The 23511-nt window shown below is 36.3% G+C and overlaps 1 protein-coding gene across 1 annotated transcript; it reads left to right on the forward strand.

Annotated features, from left to right (window-relative positions):
* The first annotated feature begins 1897 nt into the window (after positions 1 to 1897).
* On the forward strand, positions 1898 to 21562 carry LOC129258742 (armadillo repeat-containing protein 2-like). Its single transcript, XM_064098012.1, has 13 exons — positions 1898 to 2029; positions 5048 to 5480; positions 8772 to 8844; positions 9807 to 9960; positions 10739 to 10973; positions 11983 to 12068; positions 13181 to 13279; positions 14060 to 14247; positions 16071 to 16173; positions 16532 to 16704; positions 17689 to 17882; positions 19262 to 19502; positions 21341 to 21562. The coding sequence occupies exons 2-13, from the start codon at positions 5251 to 5253 to the stop codon at positions 21560 to 21562; spliced, it is 1998 nt and encodes a 665-aa protein (XP_063954082.1). The 5' UTR covers positions 1898 to 2029; positions 5048 to 5250.
* Positions 21563 to 23511: the final 1949 nt, after the last annotated feature.

The following is a 23511-nucleotide window of genomic DNA, read 5'->3' on the forward strand; positions in this document are numbered from 1 at the left end:
AAGGGCGTAGGCTGGTTTGATCATGGAGAGGTGCACATACAGGGGAGGTGCAACTAAATTTGGAAAATCAGCAGTTGAAAGCAGAACTAGGGTACAAATTTCGTTTTGCTTGCACCCCCCCCCCCCCCCACCCAGCATACGCCCTTTTTGTCAGGGCGAGATTCCCCACTAAGTCCAAACTTGTGCATACAGAATCGTAAAGTCCATATTTAACCAAAGCTTAAAGCCTAAATTTTAATAATAATAATGAAAAAATTGTTACAGGCATTAAGCTAAAACTTCCAAAAAGAAAAATAAATAGACAAAACATATAACATCATTGTTATTTTCATAAACTCCGACATATGTACATCACTGTCTTATGGAAATAAAGGAAATCTTAAAATGTCGTAACGTTATAGCTTTATGTCCATGGTGGAAATTTTCAATGCTAAATGGTATTGTAAATTTATTCAAACCGACTTGGGCAGGAATTGGCCTGTGAGTGGGATCTGTTTTTTCCCCCAAAAGGCTATTAATTTTTACTAGCAATGCCTGTATAATCTTCGAAGTATTGTTAAGTTTGGGGGTATACATGGCGAAACCGTAAAACCGGAAAACTTAAAAAATGTCTTATGTTGAAATTAAAGATACTGGGTTTTTTCCTTAGAGAGGCTGTTTACAGAGATAGTTACATTCAAACGCAAAGTAACCTCAATTTTAACTACTCCCAAGCGCGCTTTTGGGGAATACTTTGGAAATTGCTATATACTTTCACACGCCTCAGAAGATTAAAACATTCTATAAGTTCTTTGTCTTTAGCAAAATCGCTTAATGATGAAATAAGGCCGGCATGTATATCGCAATAAAATAAACTTTATATCAATTGCGTATATACAGATATATCCTAAAAATAAGTCTGAGTGCATCTTACGCATTATTTACAATCCCTATTTTACAACATTATAAAAATGGTAAATTGTAAAATTTGGATTCGCTCGCTAACTCCGCCATTAAATCTTTTCTCTCTCTCTCTTTTGTTTTAATGCCTGAGCTTAGTAAAATTATGGTTTTTGCTTGACCGTCTTTGTCTGTCACCAATCCGTATATATATATAGTTTATGATGTTATTAGCTCACATCAGGTGTTTATAGTTTTGTTATATATAGGAGATTGAAGATAATTGATTTTATAATGTGTAGACCTAAATAAAAATAAAAAGAATAGAAGTTTACATTATTAATCGACGCCTTTGTCATATTGTTCGGCGTTTTGGTTGTTTGATTTTGGAACAAAGATTTAATGGGGACAGATTTTAATGAGCTAAAGATCTTGATGGTCGTTTTTGGCCCAGTGTGTGAATAATTAATCAATCATTCATTAAATGGTTGCAATTACATGTACGATATTGGTAATATAGTTATAAATTTATCAGGAAGCGTCCCTACAACCAATGTTATAATGTCTTCTGTTATTTGCCCACTAAATTCATCATCATTAAGATCAACTGGTGATTTTAATAATAATTCAGGGATTTTCTTTTCCTTCCTCCTCTTCCCTTTATTTCTTATTATAAAATGTATTCTTATTTCAATTACGTATAAATTAGGGGTCATTATCCTATACGAAAACGGACGAGGGGTGCCCAGAATAATTGTCTTGGCATCTTTCATATTATGACCTCGTGTTTCTGTCTTTTTACAATGAAAACGAAATTGAAAAACAGTATCAATTTTATGCAATGGGTTTCTGAACTTACGGATATTCTTTTAAAGTTAAAAATAGTCCAAACAAATGTTGAAAAAGATAAATAGATAACAAGTTTCAATAAAGTGTTGACCAATTTATTAAAATGCGAAGTTTAATCCTAACTAAGAAAATCAGCTACGGACCAAAGAAGTCGAGCGCCATCTCCGTTGAATACTAAATTAATTGAATTGAGCTAGACTGCTGTCAAGGTGAACAGGGACGCTACATTTTTTAGAGTAAAAACAAGTTGGAAAATGTTGTTTTAGTCCAGCATTTGTTGAAGGATTTTTCTTTGAAATGGGTATGTACTTGTGGCCAGTATTCTCGGTTCTCAATACGGCGTTACAACATTGCAAACCCCTAATGTTATTCATTTTTATTAACTTGTTTATGAGATCGACATAATCGACGTTGAAATTGAATTGAGAAAATTCTGTGTACATTATCAATGGGGGAATATTGTGCAGTCCCGCGCGCGAGGTATTGTGTAGGGTGGATTGTCTGTTTACGTTAATTAAGATTTCGTAAACTAGAATGCAAATTAAACAGTGACCTACACTCAAACTGACGTAACAGCAAAAAGGTATCGAGTGAATTCGGGAACCACTGTAATTCGTACAGCAGTGCTAGGTTAGCTGGCAGCCGTCTGTTTCAAGGAAAGGAGTTTTTTAACATTTCTTAATCTTATTCTTAATTTTTGTCTCACCTGCATAGCAGAGTGAGACTATAGGCGCCGCTTTTCCGACGGCGACGGCGGCGGCGGCGGCGGCGGCGGCGGCGGCGGCGACGGCGGCGTCAACACCAAATCTTAACCTGAGGTTAAGTTTTTGAAATGACAGCATAACTTAGAAAGTATATGGACCTAGTTCATGAAACTTGGCCATAAGGTTAATCAAGTATTACTGAACATCCTGCCTGAGTTTCATGTCACATGACCAAGGTCAAAGGTCATTTAGGGTCAATGAACTTAGACCATGTTGGGGGAATCAACATCAAAATCTTAACCTAAGGTTAAGTTTTTGAAATGTCATCATAACTTTGAAAATATATGGACCTAGTTCATGAAACTTATACATAAGGTTAATCAAGTATCACTGAACATCCTGCATGAGTTTCACATCACATGACCAAGGTCAAAGGTCATTTAGGGTCAATGAACTTTGGCCGAATTGGGGGTATCTGTTGAATTACCATCATAACTTTGAAAGTTTATGGATCTGATTCATGAAACTTGGACATAATAGTAATCAAGTATTACTGAACATCCTGTGCAAGTTTCAGGTCACATGATCAAGGTCAAAGGTCATTTAAGGTCAATGAACTTTGGCCAAATTGGGGTATTTGTTGAATTACAGCCATAAATTTGAAAGTGTGTTGGTCTAGTTCATAAAACTTGGACATAATAGGTCATGTAAGGTCGAAGAACTTTGGCCACGTTGGGGGTATTTGTTGAATTGCCATCATATCTCTATAAGTGTATTGGTCTAGTTCATAAAACATGGAAATAAGAGTAACCAAGTATCACTGAACATCTTGTGCGAGTTATAGTAGTTTTCAAAATCAGCACTGCTGCTATATTGAATCGCGTGATGCAGGTGAGACGGCCAGAGGCATTCCACTTGTTTTATTTCTCCTCGCACACAGATGGCTCGCGATCGTGCAGCCGCCATTAGGGGGTTAACAATGCAAAATCCCCCTTACGGTTATGGGGCTCACCGATTTTTGTCTTTATTTTAAAAGAACTGGATCAAAATAAAGATTATTGATATTGGTTATTCCGTTTTGGCCTGAAATTATGAAAATAATGCACCAAAAGTTCACTGGGAAAAAAATAAACTTAAAATAAAAGGACAAAAATAGTGACTTACTTCGGCTGTCGTGCAACTCCCACTTCTTTGTTTTTTCCAAACTTAATACATAAACATATGGCCATTCAGTCCCTGTACAGATCGAGTTAGAAAAATAGAACTTCGGTCTCTGTAAAAAACTAATTGGTGAGTGGAGCCAACGGAGTTCAGCGGAACAACCAACATACAGAGACCGAAGCTTTAGTCTATGCTCATGTAGGACAACAAAATTTAGAAAGCTCTTTTAATTTGTCATAAAGAATATTTTTAGTCTACACTAAAATAATCCTCAAGTCCCAAAACATAAAAATTATCTGAAAGTTACAGAAATTTCAAATACATGTAACTTATGAAAAAAGTAGTAAAAATAGATCATGTTTATAATATGCCAAAAGAAATGGTACCTTGCTCAGCTGTACGTTGCATTATTGCAAGGATTTGCGCATGCGCGTAGTAGATCTAGATCTATAGGTCTACATATTTCATGCGTAAACATCCCTGCGCGCCAGCGAAAATCCATGAAAATCATCAGGCAAGCCTATTCAGTATGCATTGAGCACTGTCCTGCACAGGTTTTGTACAGCCACGCATCAAAACTTTATCAATTCAAGTTTCGAAAACAATCCATATATTTAGTCCCATTTGAACCCCAAATTCATAGAATGTGAAAAAAACGTGAAATGAGCCATCAGATTCTCTTAATCATCAATGAATTTGAGCGTATTAGTTGGATTTCAAAGCTTAATTTGGTATCAAAATCTAGCTAAAATCCAGCCAGTTACGGTGCCACCATATACACTCTACAGGGGTACAATCACAGAGGGGGAAATGGATTATTCTTCCACCTGCCATAGACATTAGCATTAGCGACACGCTGCGATATCGTCATCAACGCACTGACAAGCGAACCAACGCGCACATACAAATTGTGTGGCCATCTGCGGGAGTACCTATGGCCGTGCCTAGCAGTGCTGCCTTGCCTGGCTTCTTCACTGCTTCTTTGCCTCGGCTTTGCTTTCAGTGAAAGTTTCAATTGAGTCATGCCTGTTTACCTATCCTACATGAATGTACATATGTACGCAAGTTGCACTGCTTCCTTTCAAGCTTCACTTTGTACACAAGTGCGCATTTACAAATCAGCAAGTGGTTACCAAATCACAATTTCAAAATGTTACATATTTTCAAAATGTTTGAAATTTTTCGTCATGAGAAAATCAATTTTTGGCGCCACCATGCGTCAGGTTGGAGGCAGATTGAGCCACTGCACACCACTAGGTATCATATTGGCAACACTGTATGTACATGTAGGTGCTACAGCCGCTTTGCACTGATGCCAGCCCAGTGGACTCCTACATGTTGCAATCATGCTATTTGCAGTATAATTTTTGCTTGTCAGTTGGTAAATATTTGCAAATGTATGTTTATGGTGATGAATCGATTGATAAATCTTTGTTTTATTCCATTAATTCCAGATTAAAGTCCAAATGGTTTGCATATCAACCTGGTTTAGTTGAAGGTAAACGGTACAAAAGACTTGGACACCGCCAATTACCTTAGTGTCATTCTCACATTTATCAAGTGGTGAACCCTAGATCTGCAACACGCTCCTCGGGCAGTAGTACCATTTCAGTGCAAAAGAACAAAGGTTTGTTCTCTATGCCAGTGAGTGCTGACGATGGCAGGGGTGACCGGAAGCCGAAGGGGTGTTCGCAAGAAAGCCCAGGACAAGGCGTTCTATGAGAAACCGGCCAATAAGGAAACCAGTGCCGACATCATAGCCGACGCCCGGGCCGCTTTGAGAACTGTTCCGACCACACGACCTTTCACCCCTAGAGAGGACAAGAGGACATTGTTTAGCGGGAGCACATCCAGGGCACCAAATGAGCGGCCTCCGTCGGCATTCAGGTATTGAAATTTGAGGCTCTATGAGTCATGAGCCACTTGGAGGGGTATTCCTGGCTAAAAAATAATAATACATCTAGAGAAAAATTCACTAAGCATAATGTTGAAAATTTCATCAAATATAAAATTATAAAGTTATTGAATTTTAAAGTTTTGCAGTATTTTGTGAAAACAGTTATGCATGTGCTCGTCATGAATATTCAGTAGGTGGGCTGTTGATGTCACATCCCCCCTTTTTCTTTTTGTTAAGTATTTACTTGACATCATAATTATTTCATTTTTTCATGCATGTGGGTATGATATTTCTCCTTACGATGAAATAAGTTGCAGCACTGAATACCTAATTCACAGAATCAGTTGTTAATCCAATTTTCATTGTTTGAATAAGCATGACTTCATACTGTAATAAAAAGTACAAAAGAACAAAATGGGATAAGATATGGTCATCTGTTTGCTTTAGACATGCGCAGAACTGTTTTTTTTTTTTTTTTGAAGTAATGCAAATCTTTAAAATGCCATAGCTTTGTTTTTCCTTGTCCAATTTTGATGAAATTTTCAGTATTTTTTTTTTTTTTTTTTTTTAATCTATTCAGATCATATTTTTTTCAGCCTGGAGTAACCCTTTAATAATAGGCATGAACCCATTAACCTCAATTAGTCTATAGTAATAGGATCTGCATTTAATTCTGTTCTGCGGAATATGGAAATAGGTGATAACTACATGTACTAGGGTGTCATGAATATTCCCCTGATTATAAATAAGATTGATTTCTTTATTCATCATGTGAGATCAATGGTACAAATCATGATTAATCACTATGCTGTGTGTCACAGGCTATATATTTAGGGCAAAGCCACTTTTCCATGGGGCATATTTCTATATATTACAACTCAAATGGGGGGGGGGGGGGGGGAATGGGCACAACAAACCTTCACAACCAATGAGAGGGGCATCAAAGCTACTGTAAAGGAAACTCTGCAACGGGCCTCAGCTCTTAGCTCAGAATAATTTTGCTTTACAAATTTGAATAGCATTTTTGGTCATAAGAGAAAAGCTCTCAACTAAGTAATGTACAGTCCTATGTAAAAAAAAAAAAATGCTATACAAAAGACTTTATGCACAGCAGTCTTTCAAAAATGTGCCAGAGCAAATTGCGATGCGATACCAGGAAAATTATTCCCTGCAGCTAGCACACACTATGACCCAGGTGTGCATGGAGTAGGCATACCCCATTGCATTTCAATATTTAAAGGGGAAGTTCACCCTGACGAAAAGTTTGATGTAAAAAAAAACAAGAAATAATGATAAATAGGAAGGTTTGAGGAAAATCCATTAAAGATTGAGAAAAATTGTAGAAATACAATTTTAAGTTGTTAATTTGTGACGTTATTACTTATGAGCATGGAGCAGCTGCCCCATATACAAAATGCATAAATTTCAAAAATTTCATGTTTCATGATGACAAAAATTGCCTTTTTTTTTAGTGGGTGTGAAATAATTTGTCTGTTGATCTACTACAGGCACAATAAAACCCATTTTAATTTTATGGATAAAATTACATTTCATGATTTTCTTTTTAATTCATGACACGTGTAGCTGCTCTCATCCATGTATGGCATTACGAATATAAAAAAAAAATTCTAATAACTTTTCAAATCTGTGACATCTGGATTCTCCTCCAACCTTCACCAATATATTATTTTTCTGCTATTTTTACAATAAACTTTTTTTGTCTGGTGAACTTCCATGTTAATCTTGGCCTGTTAACAGGGCATCAATGGCCATGGATTTCAATAGCCTTGGATTAATTGAAGCACTATTAAAATAATGCAAATTCTCATTCTTTTGAATGGATTAAGTGCAATCTCCAGTCCCTACCTGTTAGTTCAGGAATGTGATTGACACATTGCAGCTGTTCATTAACCCTCTGACCCTCAGCTTACTGGGGCTACCTGTATTAGTAGGTCAATAAAAATCAATTCATTGGCTTGTGTCATCAATGGATTAAAAGCAATGAATAGCCCAGATTAATCTCATTAATCCCTTTCCTTCAAAGATGCCTTAATACAGACACACTTTATTCATTGAACAGATTACTCCTTCATGTTGAAGATGAATGCCCTCTTCCACACACTTGAGTATAATAATGCAAAGAACTTGATTGATTGACAGACATATGCAGTCTGATTCGTTTTGATCAAGAAAAGTCTGGTTTTAAAGGTAATTGTATTGCAAGAGAATCAAAGAAAAGGAAAACAATTGTTTGTGCACTTTTCAGATCCAACTGTAGAATGTGAGGCTAAATATATATTTTGTAACTTTGGCATTCTAATCATTTTTCGTTGACACGATATTTACTCCCCCGACAATTGCTCTGGGCTTTATTTCATTAGGGTTAGGATTGCAATAGGGTTTAGGTTTAGGGTTATCACTGGTGTTAAATCCAGGGTTGAAGTCAGTCATTTTAGTGTATGGAATTAACAGCTGAACAATTGTTGCCAGAGCAAATGTAACCTATGTTTCACACAAAAGGGAAGTACAATTTGAATACCTGGGGACCGTTTCATCAACATTTTTGTCTGACAAGTTGTCAGATCTGACATCTTTCCATGATTTTGATTGGCTGAGAGGCACTGTTCCTATGGTAACTGTCGGATAAAATGGGACTTGTCGGATAAAATGGGACTTGTCGGATAAAACGTCCGACAAGTCCTTTCATGAAACGCCCCCCAGATTTGGCTTCTTGAAGACACTTGGTGCTGATGTTCGATGCTATGAACATGTTAATATTGATCTGCAATCTTCAAAGGCTACCCTTGTTTTAGCGCACGGTATCTCCCCCACTAAAATTTGCTTCATATGATAATTGATATTAAAGTTTGCATTGAACCTCCCCATATGGGAAATGCATGGTCTATTTTTTTTAAACTTCGATAGTAGAAATTAGCAAAATAAACATTCTTGCTTGATGAGAGGACTATTTTCCAAGCAATACTAATGCATGGTCCCATATGTGCATATTTTTGTTGGCGATCCTCAGTGCAGGCTTTTCAGCCAAGATTTCTTATTTCACAAGGTTTAATTAGCATGAACTTACAATATTTTATGATCTTACAGCCATTAAAGCTTTGATTTTGTATATTTCTGTGTATATGTAAATGCCAACAAGAATATTTTCCTAAATGGACAGAATAAAATCAATTCTCAATTCTCAATTCAATATATTACTTGATAGTTGCATCAAGGTTTAAATTGGTTTACGAATGTTCTTCTTTTTCTTTTTTTTTTTCAAGTTTGGGTTCAAGGCACTTTGATGGACCTGATTCGAGACCTCCAACTGGATCCAGGCTCTCACCTTTGGACCATGTAAGAAATCTTACCATTTTTTTTTTGTTCATTTCTCTCTCTCCATCATTGCATTTTGTTTTCACTATAAATTGTTGATGAATTTCTTGCATCATGGTTGAACTGAATGAATAGCAAGGATAACTCCTCACCTTATGAATGTTTATACAGTATGTATCATCGTTAGTATGTATCATCGTCGGGATGTTAAAGCAGCATTGAACAACCAACTCTAAAGAGCGCCACCTCAAGTCTCAACTACTTACGTCTGGCCAACATAATGCAGCATTCAAAGCTGTGTAGTCTTGTAATATAGACCTACTTTAATGATAACATGCTAAATTCAAAACTCAATACACTCATACCGCACTAATTATGTTACCTAGTAGCAAAACAGTACTTTCCTCTCAAAGACATTTTAGTTTCTCTGTATGAATAAAACCAGAACAGGCTAATTCATTCTCTGTATTATTGATGGTTATCTCATAAAGAATATTATTTAAGACTAGTTATTATAACACAGTCAATGAGAGACCACAGAAAGTGTTGGTCAGTTTGATCCCCCTTTAAGACTTTTTATCTCAAAATTCAGAAATATGAGGATGGCTCAGAAAGGTTCTGTTTTTAAGTTTTGACATACACAGCAACTTACATTTACAAATAAACAGAACTTCTCTACAGGAATTTTACTATAGACTGTCTCTATTTCTTTTTTGTGAGCTGTCATCAAATTTTTGAAACTTTGAGAATTGAGATACAATGTGTAAAAGCTCACTGTAAAGGTTTGTGAAATTTTGTTTGAAAACATAGCTTAATAAAAATATTATTATCGTAGTAGATGAATTATTAAGGAGAATAAGTTTGAAAGTTAATTACATATACATGTAACTACCAGTTATAAGTGATGTAGTCTTGGATGAACCAAGATAGATTTTTGAAGCCAACATTCACCAAACAATTTATTTTCCGTTGTTTCAATCTAGAAACCATCACCTCCACCGATCAAACAGATCTCGATAGATGACCATTGTCCAAAGCTCCCCAAACCGCCCTCTATTGAGCCCAAACGGGGAGGTTCAGGTCAGAGGAGAGCACGTCCCAAGCTGCTGAGTGCTCTGAGTCAGGATGGAAGTGCCAGTAAGTAGAGTTTCATGCCTTGTATTTTGAAAAAGGTGTTTTTTTTCATTTGGTCCAATGTCAATTGGTCCAAATGCCAACTCGTCTACTATCATATGGTCTACCATCAGTTCGTCCACTATCCACATGGTCTAATTGCCATGTAGTCCACTCACTATTTCGTCTAATAACCAGTTGGTCCAATAGCCATTTAGTCCATATACCATTTGGTCTAATTAGACTAAGTGTTAATTGTGCGAAATTAATGAAAATAAAACAAATATTAAACCAACTGGTTATGAGACGAATGGTCATAGGCGAACTGATGATTGGACCAAATGGTCGTTAGACGAAATGTTGATGGACGGAATGGCATTAGACTAATTGAACGTAGACCATGTGGTGAGTGGACGAGTTGGCAATTTACCTATTGAAAAGGGTTGAACTGATGTATACAGTGTCTTGTGACATTGTTCTTATGGTAAGGAGCTTTTATTTTATGATGCGGGATGTTTTTACGACAATGAAATTGAAAATTCATCCGCATGTATTAACTTATCTTGTAGACAAGGCATTTTTTTCTGATATGACAGGTTTATTAGAAAGAGAGTGACTCGTAAAAAGAGATGCAGAGTTGTGCGTAAGGTCACATGAAACGTTTGAAACACCATCGTATCATGACAATTATATGTACATGTAGAAATGACGCTAAACAAATACCCCAATGTATACACTGCCATGCAGCCCTAGATAAGACTAAGGTAAACCGGGACCATATCCATGTTCTCCCTCCTTACAGTCCAAGTCCTACCCAAGCCCATGGAGAGGAAGAACTCGGCCCCAAAGGTGTCTAGTCTGAGCAATGAAAGAAGGGTACAGAGTGGTCCAAAAGAAAGGACCAAGCAACTCCTTGATGACGGAGAAGCTGATGCCGGTGCCGAAGACGAAAGGTTGACCCGCCCCTCCCCCGATAGTGGGGTCACGAGGGTTAGGTCAGCCGACAGCATCCAGACCAGTAGTTCAAGTACCAGTCGGTAAGCATTCCAATCTTAATTTGAATTTGGGCGATCTTCTATATGGCCAGCAGGCTGAATTACCTGGCATACATCACAATAGACAACGCCTTTTCTGGTTCAGCTTCCATGCAGTCGCCTTTTTCTCACTAAACTCTTAGCACAAAAATTTATTCAATATTTGTCACCAATACCATTCATGATTTTTTTCAGATAACTCGCTAAATTTGCACAAGAAAAGAAAGTATAATGTCATCAATTGTATTTTGCCTCATCTGGAAAAGATGAGAAGTAGCAAAGTTAAGATGAACCACTGGATCAATACAGACAAAGTAATTACAGTTTGATATGACACTGTGCGCACCTGATACATATACATGAAATCTGCTCACAGGAAATGATGCAGTCTGGAATTAAACATTTGACGCCCTCAATTTCTGCGATAGTATCGATCATTCTTTATAGTCTGGGTCACCCGTATTGCATTTCTTACTCGGAGTATGCAATAATGACCTTAGACCACATGTATATGTATATGTTGCTACTTTTGTGTCTTTGTATATTTTTTTATTGTGAATTTTGGAGAGCAGATAGGTAAAAATTGAATGAAGCAGGATCTTGATAATAAAATATGTACATGTATTAAGTCATGTACTTTGCAGGACTTTTTTTAGTACTTTCTGTATTAGTTTATTTTTTTTCCCTGCCTCATTTATTTCTAAATTAACTCTTATATTGATTCCTAATGGGCTTCTTTGAGTTTGAATTTTGATTTACTCAGGCAATTGGGAACATTTTGAGGGCTGAAATTAGTTGGTTTTCTTTTGTTTTTTGTTTAGTATTTTTTTTATGACCAATTTGTTGGTTGTACAGTCAAAGTTGACAGTTTTAATTCCTGGTGGATAGCTGTCAGAGTTGCATCTAGTTATCTAGCATGAGGTTATGAATGAAATCTCAAAATGTATGGTGAAAAGAAGACCGAGTGCACAATATCCAGTTTATTCTTTATATTTTGATCTATTTTCTTCAGGTCTTCAACTTCAAGTGGAAGTATAAGCACAGAGAGGTCGGAGAGTGGCTATTCTAGTGAGAGGCATTCTGCAAGCAGTAGGTCTGGTAAGTCCAAGTCACTTGTTACGTAAAAATATCATTATCAGTATTATTATTGTCAACGCTTTCTCATGAATCTTGGGGATTTCTTTTCGTCACACCTTCAAAAGCTCACTAGAAACGTGGCTGGTTCAAAAAGCATTCATGTAAATATAATTCTCACTCCCTCTTTTTTTAGGATATGTTTTATTTCCTCTGTTTTCATGCCATGAGTATCTACTTACAATGGATACTGCCACACTGCAGTTGTTTGTTTTTGTCTTAACCCTAACTAGGCCGGGCTTTTTTGGCTGTTCTGTGGCCGGGGGGGTTGATTCAACCCCCCCTGAGATCTTGGCCACCGATCACGCGAGCGCCGCAAAAATTTGCACGCTGGTAGTGTGCGATGTAATCTACAAGGCTGTATGGTAAAATTTTCCAAAATAATGAGATTTTATTTTATATGAATTAATTATGCTAATTTATGCATAAATCATACTTTTTGCTCAAATTCACTAAATAAAGCTCCTAGAATGCTAATTTTAGGTTAAAATATTCCTTGTTAGCATTCTTAACAATCGCAATTGAAAAAAACTTTGTTTTTGAAATCAATTTCTTATGTATTTTATTGTTTTATGAATTTCTTATGTATTTCTTTGTTTTTCCTTGTTTTTTTCACCAGATTTATTGCACAACCTTTTTGAAGCATAAGTATGCTAAAATCAATTGATTTCAGCTGTTCAAAGTAAAAATAATCATATCTTTATGAATAAGATGAGAAAACTCAATTTGCATTGACTTTGTACACAAAATCACGTTTTGGAACAATTTTTGGTCTGACATGCACTTACAAAATGTTGCGTAATTTCGGAACTGCGTACCCGGGTGTCGTAAATTTGGTCTCAAAAGATGCGCGAGACTTAAAAGTATAGACTCTGTGAGTGGCGCGGTCAAAGAATTTCGCGCGGCAGAATGATCGCAGAAAATGTTGAGGGGGGGTCGATTCAACCCCCCCCCCGGCAATTTTAGGGTTAAAATCCAGTTTATGAAAGAATTCAAAATCAGAAAATTTAGATGTTCTTCTTTGCACCTGCCACATTTTTATTTTCATTTCTTTGTCCCATTTTTCTCTTATCTAGGAAGCGGTGGAAGAAGGGAAGATGAAAGTCCAGAGGAGGCCCTCTATTGGAACGAGAGGGTCAGTCCCATCTTAGAGAAACTAGCATCATTATCTAAAAGTGAGTTTTGTCTTTGGTAATTAAATTAATCAAGGGCCTCTGCTTACTTACAGTTGTGATTGATTCAATCATTCTAAAATATGGAAGTCCATCCATGTCATTATTTTTCATAAAAATAGAAGGAGAGATATTTCTAAGTAGACTGTGAAATAGAGTGCATCCCACATAAAGGGAAGCTGTGATTCCAAGTGATTTTTTTTTTCAACATAGGCAAATGATGTGTTTTCTTGTTTCATCATTAAAATTCAGCTCTTCTTCATTTTGATATCTAATATGATAGAAAATTTTCAAGCTTAGATGAGCAAGATATAATCTTACTGCAGTAGCATATCTTTTGTATTCCTTGTTGAGTCTCTTGAACTGATTGCTAAATGAGAGTTGATTCAGGTTCACATGCGAGCTTCTCTATGTCATATTTCTTAATTGCACCCGAGCATTTTCTTTATAATCCGCAACCATTCACCATTATGATCAAAACATATTTCATGATTGTGATATCTCTAAAGCCAGAATTCCTTTTTTGTTAGATGTACTGTATGTCTGTTATTATATTCATTTTAATAATAACAGCGTTTAGCAAATGCATTTAAATTTAAGTTAATTTAGTAATAAAATCTTTTTGTATTGTATTTTATTTTCAAACAAAAGCATTTAAGAAGTCCTTGATCATCTATATGTATCTATATTTAGTGTGTATATTGTAATATTTGTCAAATAAAATGAAATGATATTAGATAAATACATGTAGATTAAAATATGAATTTGTTTCTGGGCTTGCAGCCAAACTAGACGAAGATGCTGCTCAAGAAGCTTGCATTCTGTGCAATGACCTATACAGCACCTTAGGGGCGAGAGACATGCTGGGCCGAGGGGCCAAGAGAAGATCATCGGCCCTAAAGGCCGTCTTTAAACTCCTAGATCAGACAGATCCAAGGCTACTCATAAAAGCATCCAAAATCGTTCTTGCAGTAAGTAACGGCCCATATCTATCTGGCAGCTTCACTGATAGTTTGGAAGTTATCACCAATCAATGGAACTCTTCATTATGTACTGTTGGATTTGTAGGAAGGTAGAAGGTAGAAGACAGTAGTTGCAGCAAACAATTTTTTCATGACAAAGTCTTTAAAATAATTGTCAAAATATTATAATGCATCTAGATCTGGTACATTAATGTAAACTTAAGGACGTTCCACAGTTAAAGTGAAATCCATGTCATTTTCACCAAACTTTGCACATAGATACTTTAGAACCTTAATATTCGAAATATGCAAAAATTAACATAGGTCCATGTGCTTGATTTTTTGCTATAGAGCTTCAAAGTTCACCCAAATTGATGTTCTTAAGAATTGCGCATTCAAAAGAATTTGGCATTTTTAGACCGCCCAAGATTACTACAATGAGTTTAAACCTAGATTACTCATTCAAAATACATGAAAAAGTCATCAAATTTCGCAAAAGAGTTAATAATTGTATCGTTAGAATGGAGAATCTATAAATAGTGCTATTTGTTTGCAATTTTAAGTTTAACAGCACTGTCAGTTCTTAAAAATGGCGTAAAAGATAACAAAATCCCAATATGAAAAATGTAAAATTTCAGTAACAAACTACAAACGTACAATAAATGCTGCACTTTATTCAAAATCCATGTCATTTTCACCAAAATTTGCAGAGTTGTAGAGGAAGGTATACCTGAGAGGTACAAACATTAAAAAATAGGGGTTCATGTGCTTGTTTTTAAACTATCAGCATTTTTATTAGAGCAAATGTGCTTTTTAAAACACCAAAAATGGGCCGAATGCTTAGTATCTATGTGAAGAAAAAATCAAAACCACTCTACCATTTATTCAAACTCGGGCTAATATTCGTGATTCTTGGCAGCCATGCAGAGTAAAGTATTTTGAAATTGTAGAGAATATTTTTTTGAATGGTCCATGGAATAATTCAATTTTTTAGCTTCATGAAATAACGCATCGGATCTGCAGTTAAAGTGCAGAAGATGAGAAAAATCAGCTCATACCCGCAGCTAATTAATACCTGTTCATCCATTGTGACGTCAGCGCGCAGAGTGTAAACTATGCGCAGATCATAATGCGCACAAATATAACTGTGGAACGTCCTTAAGTTGTAAAATCATGAAATCTTAGCTCAAAATTGATAATTCTGATGATCACTCAAACAGAAAGGCATGTGTGGGACAGTATTGCTTCGAAAAATACCAGACATTTGATGGAATTCTGTGCTTATTTTGCTCATTTCTCAGCAATTACGCATTTTCTTCCAGAGCTATTTGGCACATATTTTTTATGGATTCTGTTCGAACTCATTTTTAGATCGTTGCCACTACTGGTATTTATCTCTAAAGATGGAGTGATCTGTGTGTGGTCTCTCATTAACTTTGTGTTGGAAATATCTAGTCTTAAAAATATACCTCTTGATATGAATACCAATAATGCAGGGAATAGATTAGACTACTACAATTTTACTTTTATAGAGAAACTAAATTGTTTTGAGAGGAAAAGTACTTGTATACATAATTGTTGTGGTGTGAATGTATTGAGTAGTGAATCTGTGTGTTATCATTCCAATGAGTCTGAGATTGCAAGACTACACTGCTCAGAATGTTGCATTATGGGTTATCAACTTGGCCAGATTTGGACTTGAGATGGCTGCTGGTTTATATCTTAACATGAAAAAGTTACTAACTATCTTTAAGGTGGTTGCTGGATCCTCATAAATTTGTGTGTATTTTTTATGATTTGAATGAAATTTAACCTCTTTGTTTTGTTTGCAGCTTGATGTAACAGGTAGTAACCTCAAGGCTCTCTGTCGACTCCTCTTCAAACTCAGCCGAGATGAGAAGAACGATTCTCTGTTCCTTGATAAGGAGTTATTAGGTAATTATCTCTCAGCGTGTTTTACATACATTGGTCACCATCAATGAATTTGTTTGAATGTGTAAGGTAAGTGAGATGATAACAAAATGTCCCCTTTAAGGTTATGCTTAAAACTCATCTTTTTAAATCTTAAATTGATCATATCTGATGTTTATTAGCCAATTTGATGGTATTTATTTATTCATGATCTGGTGAGAACTAGTTGTAAATTGTAATAATTAGTTTTGATACATTTTGTTGTGCAAAGTATTTCTATTTCCTTTATACTCCATATTTCCTTTCTCTTAATCGCTTAGAGGCAATTTACGAATTTGCGGTATATAAAATTATTATTATTTTAATTTCGTGTATTTCACAGACCTGATTGTTACATTGATTGCAAAGACGGACTACATAACAAACTGTGAGGCTCTAGTATACTGTGTAGGAGGATTGAAGTGTTTATCTGCCAACAGTGAACTGAATAAAGCCCTTTCTGAGAAGGGGCTTATTGAAGCCCTTGGTAGGATTCTCAAGTCTGTTAATGCCTCGGTGAGTATTAAATACCTCCTACTAAGATCATTATCACTGATTGGTCAAAACTACATCATGTGACACGGTGCTATTCTGTCAATCATCATCTGAGGGGTTTGACTTACTCTCAATTTCTTCTATCAACCCCTCTCATAAAAAACCACCTTGGGAATGATAATTTACACACTGTCATCCTCATGTGCAGTCAATATTTGTATAGTGTTAATAATACTAATACTCCCTACTTGTAGAGCATGTATCTTATTTTAATAATTACCCTACTTTGATGTGTTTTTTTATTTAATATTGTTCATATGGACCAAAAAAAAAACCTCTACAATGAAAAATGAATTGAATTTGTGTAGACACTTTCGATATATCTGTGACTGAAAATTCATTATTTAACTTATCTGCTTAAATAATAGAGGTCTGTTTGCAACACATGTGGAATATAGAATAAAATTGGGATGGTATTTCTGGTCACTTTATGTTTACTTATTTGAAGCACTAAATAATGATTTTCAGGTGCATTGTTTTTTTATAGGACTTCTTTTTTTTTTCAACACGTCAGCGACACAGGTGATGGAAATTAATGACCTTGCAGCTCAGATTTCTAAAGGTCAAATCAATGGGCGCGTTGTGGTCTAGTGGTTCTGACTCTCGCCTTTCAAACAGAGGGTCGTGGGTTCGAATCCTAGCCATGGCGTGTTTTCCTTCAGCAAGAAATTTATCCACACTGTGCTGCACTCTACCCAGGTGAGGTAAATGGGTACAGGCAGGAAGAAATTCCTCAAAAAGCTGTGCGCACCATAATCGGTAGACTATCTTAGCTGGGGTAATATAGGAGCGCCTTGAGCACGTAGCAAGGTGGATACGTGCGCTATACAAATCCTATATTATTATTTTATTATGCTGAATATTGCCTTTAAGGACATCCTGAGCTCAGAATACTGGCCTACATGTAATACTTTTTATCGGCTTTGTCAAATATCTTGTTTGCAGACATCGTCAGAGTCGCGGAGCAAGAATGTGTCCAACCTACTCCTCCAGATCGTGGGCACTCTTCGGCACCTGGCCGACAGGGGTGAGAACAGACATGACTTCTTAGCAAACAAAGTAATCAACCATCTGTGTGGTATCATGGAGCTGTTCACATCAGACGGTGATCTCATGATGCACGTATCAAGGATATTGAGGTAGGAATGAGTGTGAAAGGGTCCTGTTTTGTCAAGAGTTTGAAATATGGTAAAGTCCATGGTACCAGGGCTCAGCAGCCGATCACAATCAGGGTTTCCATAGTAATGATATTTTTATGCAATTTGTTAGGCGCCGCATCCATCTCGTAAGAGATGCTCATGGCGCACAAGTGAAGGGGGGGCAAACAAAATTAAAAGTAACAGAAAATCATTGATGAGTGTAAAAGGTATGTTTTAAGCTTAATCTTAAATGTTTTGACACTCTTGCTATCTCGGATCTCTCATTGGAGGGAATTCCATAGCAAGGGCCCTGCATGGATGAATGCCCTTCCCCCCCCCCCCACTTTGTTTTACATTTTGGAACAGTAAGAAGAACAGAGTCACTGGAGCGTAGAAGCCTATATGGTGTGTAGGTGTGAATGAGAGCAGAGTTGTACTGTGGAGCAGAGCAATGAACTCAGTGATATACCAGTAAAAAGGATTTTGAATGTGGCATGTTCACTCATCGGCAACCTTGGCAGGTTGTGTTCTGCCAAATTGATATTATAAGAATTTTCCCGTTCCTTTGCAGTAAACTAACCTTGAATAATGGCTCCTTGAAGTACCCGGTTATTGTAGAACACCAGCAGCTTTCCAGTCACTCTCAGCCCACGTTCTCGTGCACTATATTAAACTCTTGTTTCAGAGTAATTCCCAAGTGTACAATGTCTTTTTTTTGGGGGGGGGGTACATGTACAGACTTTTGCACACACTGGTTCAGTTCTCTGGAATGATCTGTCTCTCTCTCTCTGGTTATCCAATAATGTACTTCTGGTAATACATTAAGCATTTCTTGTTCACACACTCTTGCAATGCTTCCTATTTTTAATTGTCATTGACTCCTACCTTGATTTATTGATGTCTTTGAATTCTCCTTTTTTTTCTCACTCTCACTCTTTTCCTTTCATTGTTCTTTGAGCACTCTACCAAGTTGATTTTGCACATTATGAATCATATCTATTAGTAGTATTTGAATATTTTTAATTTATAAATTTGAACATTTGGATGAAAGAACTACCTTCATGGTATTTCGTATTCTCATTTGTTCCTAATCCTGTACAGGGCGCGTCACGGTCTAGTGGTTCTGACTCTCGCCTTTCAAACAAAGGGTCGTGGGTTCGAATCCTAGCCATGGCGTGTTTTCCTTCAGCAAGAAATTAATCCACACTGCTGCACTCGACCTAGGTGAGGTGAAAGGGTACGCAGCAGGATGAATTCCTTGAATGCACTGAGCGCCATTAGCAGCTAGAGCTACTGACAGGGTAATATATAGTGCGCCGTTGAATAGGCAACTAGATAAATCGGTGCCTCATGAATACTATACATTATTATTATTACAGCAAACTGACCCTGAACAATGACTGTACTGCAGTCCTCGCTGAGCACCCAACCGCTTTCCAGTCGCTCCTAGCCCTCATCAACAAACACCCTGATAGGAATGACCTGGTCGTCAGAGTTGGCTTTGTCTTAGGGAACCTGACGGCAAGGAACGATGACTGTCGCTATTGCCTTTTCAACACGGACGGAGCCATGGAGGTCCTTCAGGGATCCATCAGGAGATACATGGCTAAAGATCTCAGGGTGAGTACTGTTCTTTGGTAATCCTAGCACAGCTTCGACAACAATTAAGTTGTACTTTGGACACTTAACCAATATGTTAAGTTTCCTGTATGGATTTACATGTATTCCAACATTTCATTGGGTGATACCTGCCAAGGTGTTTCTTCCTGAGTAGTCATCTTGGCATAGTGATATTCTAGCACAATTTTTTTTTAGCAATGCATGTACCTGGGACACAGTGTTGCTGTTTTACATATTTTGGATAGAGGTATCGCATGATTTCAGCAAGGAGGGAAGTGTCTCCAAAGGGATTGTTAAACACTCAGTATAAAAGAATCCATTCCATATTTCATTTTTGTCTCACCTGCGAAGCGGAGTGAGACTATAGGCGCCGCTTTTTCGACTGCGGCGGCGTCAACACCAAATCTTAACCGAAGCTCAATTTTTTTAAATGATAGCATAACTTAGAAAGTATATGGACCTAGTTCATGAAACTTAGCCATAAGGTTAATCAAGTATTACTTAAAGGAGAATGAAACCCTTGAAACCAGCTGAATCCATATCAAAGAGAAAAATCAAAGAAACATATTGTTGAAAGTTTGAGGAAGATTGAATGAATAATAAGAAAGTTATGAGCATTCGAAAATTGAGATCACTAGTGCCATGTAGATCCTCCCAACGGCAATGCGACCAAGATCTGTGATATCACACACGTACAACTCCCTCATTACTTTAGTACTTATTTCACTTATATTCTCACTTTTATAGAGTCTATCACAAGGTGAGGTGTTCTCTTTATGAGATGACAAGTACAGAGGTTTCACATCATTATATAATTGATGAATCGTTTGTCATATGATTAGAATGAGCAAAAAGAGATGTTTTGGGGTATATTTTCAGTGTCCAAATGGGAGAGTTGTACGTGTGTGACATCACAGATCTTGGTCGCATTGCCAATGGGAGGATTTCCATAGCATTAGTGATCTCGACATTCAAATGCTCATAACTCTTTTATTGCTAGTCCTATTTTACTCAAAGTTTTGTTGATCTTATTCTTTGATTTTTCTGCTTTCACAAAAGCTAACTTGCTCCAAGAGTTTCATTCTCCTTTAACATCCTGCCTAAGTTTCAGGTCACATGACCAAGGTCAAAGGTCATTTAGGGTCAATGAACTTAGACCATGTTGGGGGAATCAACATCAAAATCTTAACCTAAGGTTAAGATCATCTTTCATTATATTCTTCTTATACAGTGCATCCCACAGAAAAGGAAACCTGTTTTTAGAGATAGATTTCACAATTGTTAAATATCTTTTTACGATAAATATGACACTTATGCTAAAAGTGGAATTTCTTCTTGAATTTGAGACCAAATGCTAAGCAAATTATTCAGATAAACAAACAATAATTATTGATGCATGTCAGAAACAATTTGTGCAGAAACTCCTGTCTGAATCGGAATCTACTCTCATTTTAGAGATCCGTGACAGTAACTTATAAAAAAAATGCTAGTGAGTCAGTCGATGAATAAGCACGGTCAGGTATCGTTGACCAATCTTGTGCAATTTTTCTGTGCAACCTAATTTTTACCTTAAAATTTCACATTCGTTTTGCTAATTAATGTGTGAAGTGTTTGTCTCATTTAGGTATCAAAATGTAAAGAAATATCTGGATTTTGTGGTGATGTAAATGAAATATCACATTTGTCTTTGAAGAAAAAAAGACATGGGAATCCTGGTTTTCATTTTTGGGGCAGGCTGTATATCATCTAAAGAATTGAAAAGCTCACAATGATTACTTCCATCTATCCGACAACTTTCATTTGTGCCATTATTTTTCTGATGATACGATTATCTCTAGGAGAGTATGAAAGACTCTGGGGATGCAAAGCAAGACGGCACGATAGAGGATGTATTGATCAAGCTGATCCGTGTCGTAGCAAACCTCTCCATCAATCCAGACATTGGGCCTCTTATAGCAGCCAATGAGACATGTGTGGATCTCCTTATGCAAGTTCTAGGTGAGATTCTAGTAGATTTTTTTTTCTTCTCGTCTCGCCAGTATAGCAGAAGCAAGACATAGGCAGAGCTGCCAACTATTAAGAAAAAATCATTATTGCGATTTTCATGTCAAATTATGCCATTATGCTCTTGACCTTAATTATTACACTTTTGAGGACAAATAAAGTGTGTTAACATTTAATACTATATAGTAATACATTTGGTCAGTGGCAAACTCATCTGAAGGTGGCCAATGAATAATGCTCATTATTCGCATGATCGGTATCTTTGTTTACATCGCTCTGAGTGTTATCATCACATGCTTAAATACTGACTCGATCTTGTGGGGTTTTTCCTCTTGGATTTATCATGGATATATCATGGATTTACCAGAAATGATTCTGAATCTGAGCCATTTAAAAGAAAGAGGATTTGTTTCTTTTTAAGGAATCTGTTCTTTCTTTGAAATCTTCAAAGAAATTTGTAATACTGTGTGGCGCATAACTTGAGCTTCTGGATTAATAATTTTTACTTTTTAAGGTTGGCCGCTCTGCAATAGGTGCCATATTTCTCACAGTGCTTTGAGGTGAAACATACTTGTTTTGCTATTTCGGAGTACAATTATTGTGGTATGAATGTGAAGGAACCGGGCAGGTTCCTCGTTTGAGATGTACACCCGACAGAAAACAATACCGTAGTCAAGTTTTAGATTGGTGACTGCTTTTAATGGAGGAGAAAGAAAACCCCTGCATTGTAAAGAAATACAAACAGAAATACAATAAGTACCGATTCATATAATTACTAACATGTTGAATTAAATAACAGTATGAATGGCATTTATAAAAAGGTAAGATATTTCTGTAGAGAATGCAGTTCAACAGATAAATTCGAAGTTGATATTCAATTAATGAATCAGAATTGAATAACTAGTTCATGGATATAAAATTTCACCATATGCAACAAATATTATCAATCAATTAAATTGTATAATTGATATTATAATGAAACGATATTTTATATAAATATATTTTTTAAGCATAACTGAATCGATATACCAATCGATTAAAATATATATATAATCGATCATAATGACAGATGAAATAACTATCGATATGATTATTTGGGTCTTAATTGAATCACATAAAAAATACTTCACTTTATCAATTAAGTAAGCTACACTCACCCTGGTCATGGGGCGGTGAAATTATGAATTACATGAAAGGTGCAGAAGGTAGCTCAAAACCCGGGTGGCGAACCGCATTTGCAGTACGTGGCTAAAAATACAAATAAATTACATGAATTATGAAATACACGAGTTTTATTTTATAAATCAACAAATTCAGAAAGGTTCAGATATCTGAAAGTACCCTAAATATACCGAGTACGGCCTGACAATAAATTGATCGTTCTGCCGCTTCGATTTGGTCAAAATTGACATAATTATAAATCTTCTCAATCTTATCAAAGTTTTACGATATATGCAACAGGTAAATTAAACATCATTACGGTACAACTTTCATTTTCGTTACGATCGATAGTAATGATTCCAGTTACATAATAATCGACAATAAATAATACCAGGCACTAGCTCAGTGCCACGCCCTAAAATGTAAAGACGGTCGATGGATCACATATCAGGTAAATCAAAGTAAATCAAATATAACTCGGAATTGAATAATTAACTGCCATAAAACATCATACTTCAACATACATTAAGATCATCATTTAATCGTTCAATATTAAATAACGTACCTTGGCTGATTAACGTAATTAAAAACTGCCTTGCCACGTATACACAGAAAATCGATTATAAGAAGACGTACGGTCTGGGCACCTTTCTCGATGACTTATTTCCCGCAAGTGACGCTAAACGCGCCTTCCCGTAAGGGCTTGCCCGACATGAGTTATCGAACTATTTTAATAAAAATAAATCGGGACTTCCGAATGAAAAGGAAGGTAATAAATAAGTATATTAAAACAATTGTTATATGTAATCTTATTTTTAATATATACAATTATTAACTGTTATTT

The sequence above is a fragment of the Lytechinus pictus genome, chromosome 4 (genome assembly GCF_037042905.1).
Source record: "Lytechinus pictus isolate F3 Inbred chromosome 4, Lp3.0, whole genome shotgun sequence".
Classification (NCBI taxonomy): Eukaryota; Metazoa; Echinodermata; class Echinoidea; order Temnopleuroida; family Toxopneustidae; genus Lytechinus; species Lytechinus pictus.

Bases quoted from the DNA above. Each gene is read 5' to 3' on its own strand.
- LOC129258742 (XM_064098012.1), top strand. From the start codon at position 5,251: ATGGCAGGGGTGACCGGAAGCCGAAGGGGTGTTCGCAAGAAAGCCCAG. The intron at 16,705-17,688 runs GTGAGTATTAAA...TCTTGTTTGCAG, and splicing joins TCAAGTCTGTTAATGCCTCG to ACATCGTCAGAGTCGCGGAG. The intron at 17,883-19,261 runs GTAGGAATGAGT...TTATTATTACAG, and splicing joins CACGTATCAAGGATATTGAG to CAAACTGACCCTGAACAATG.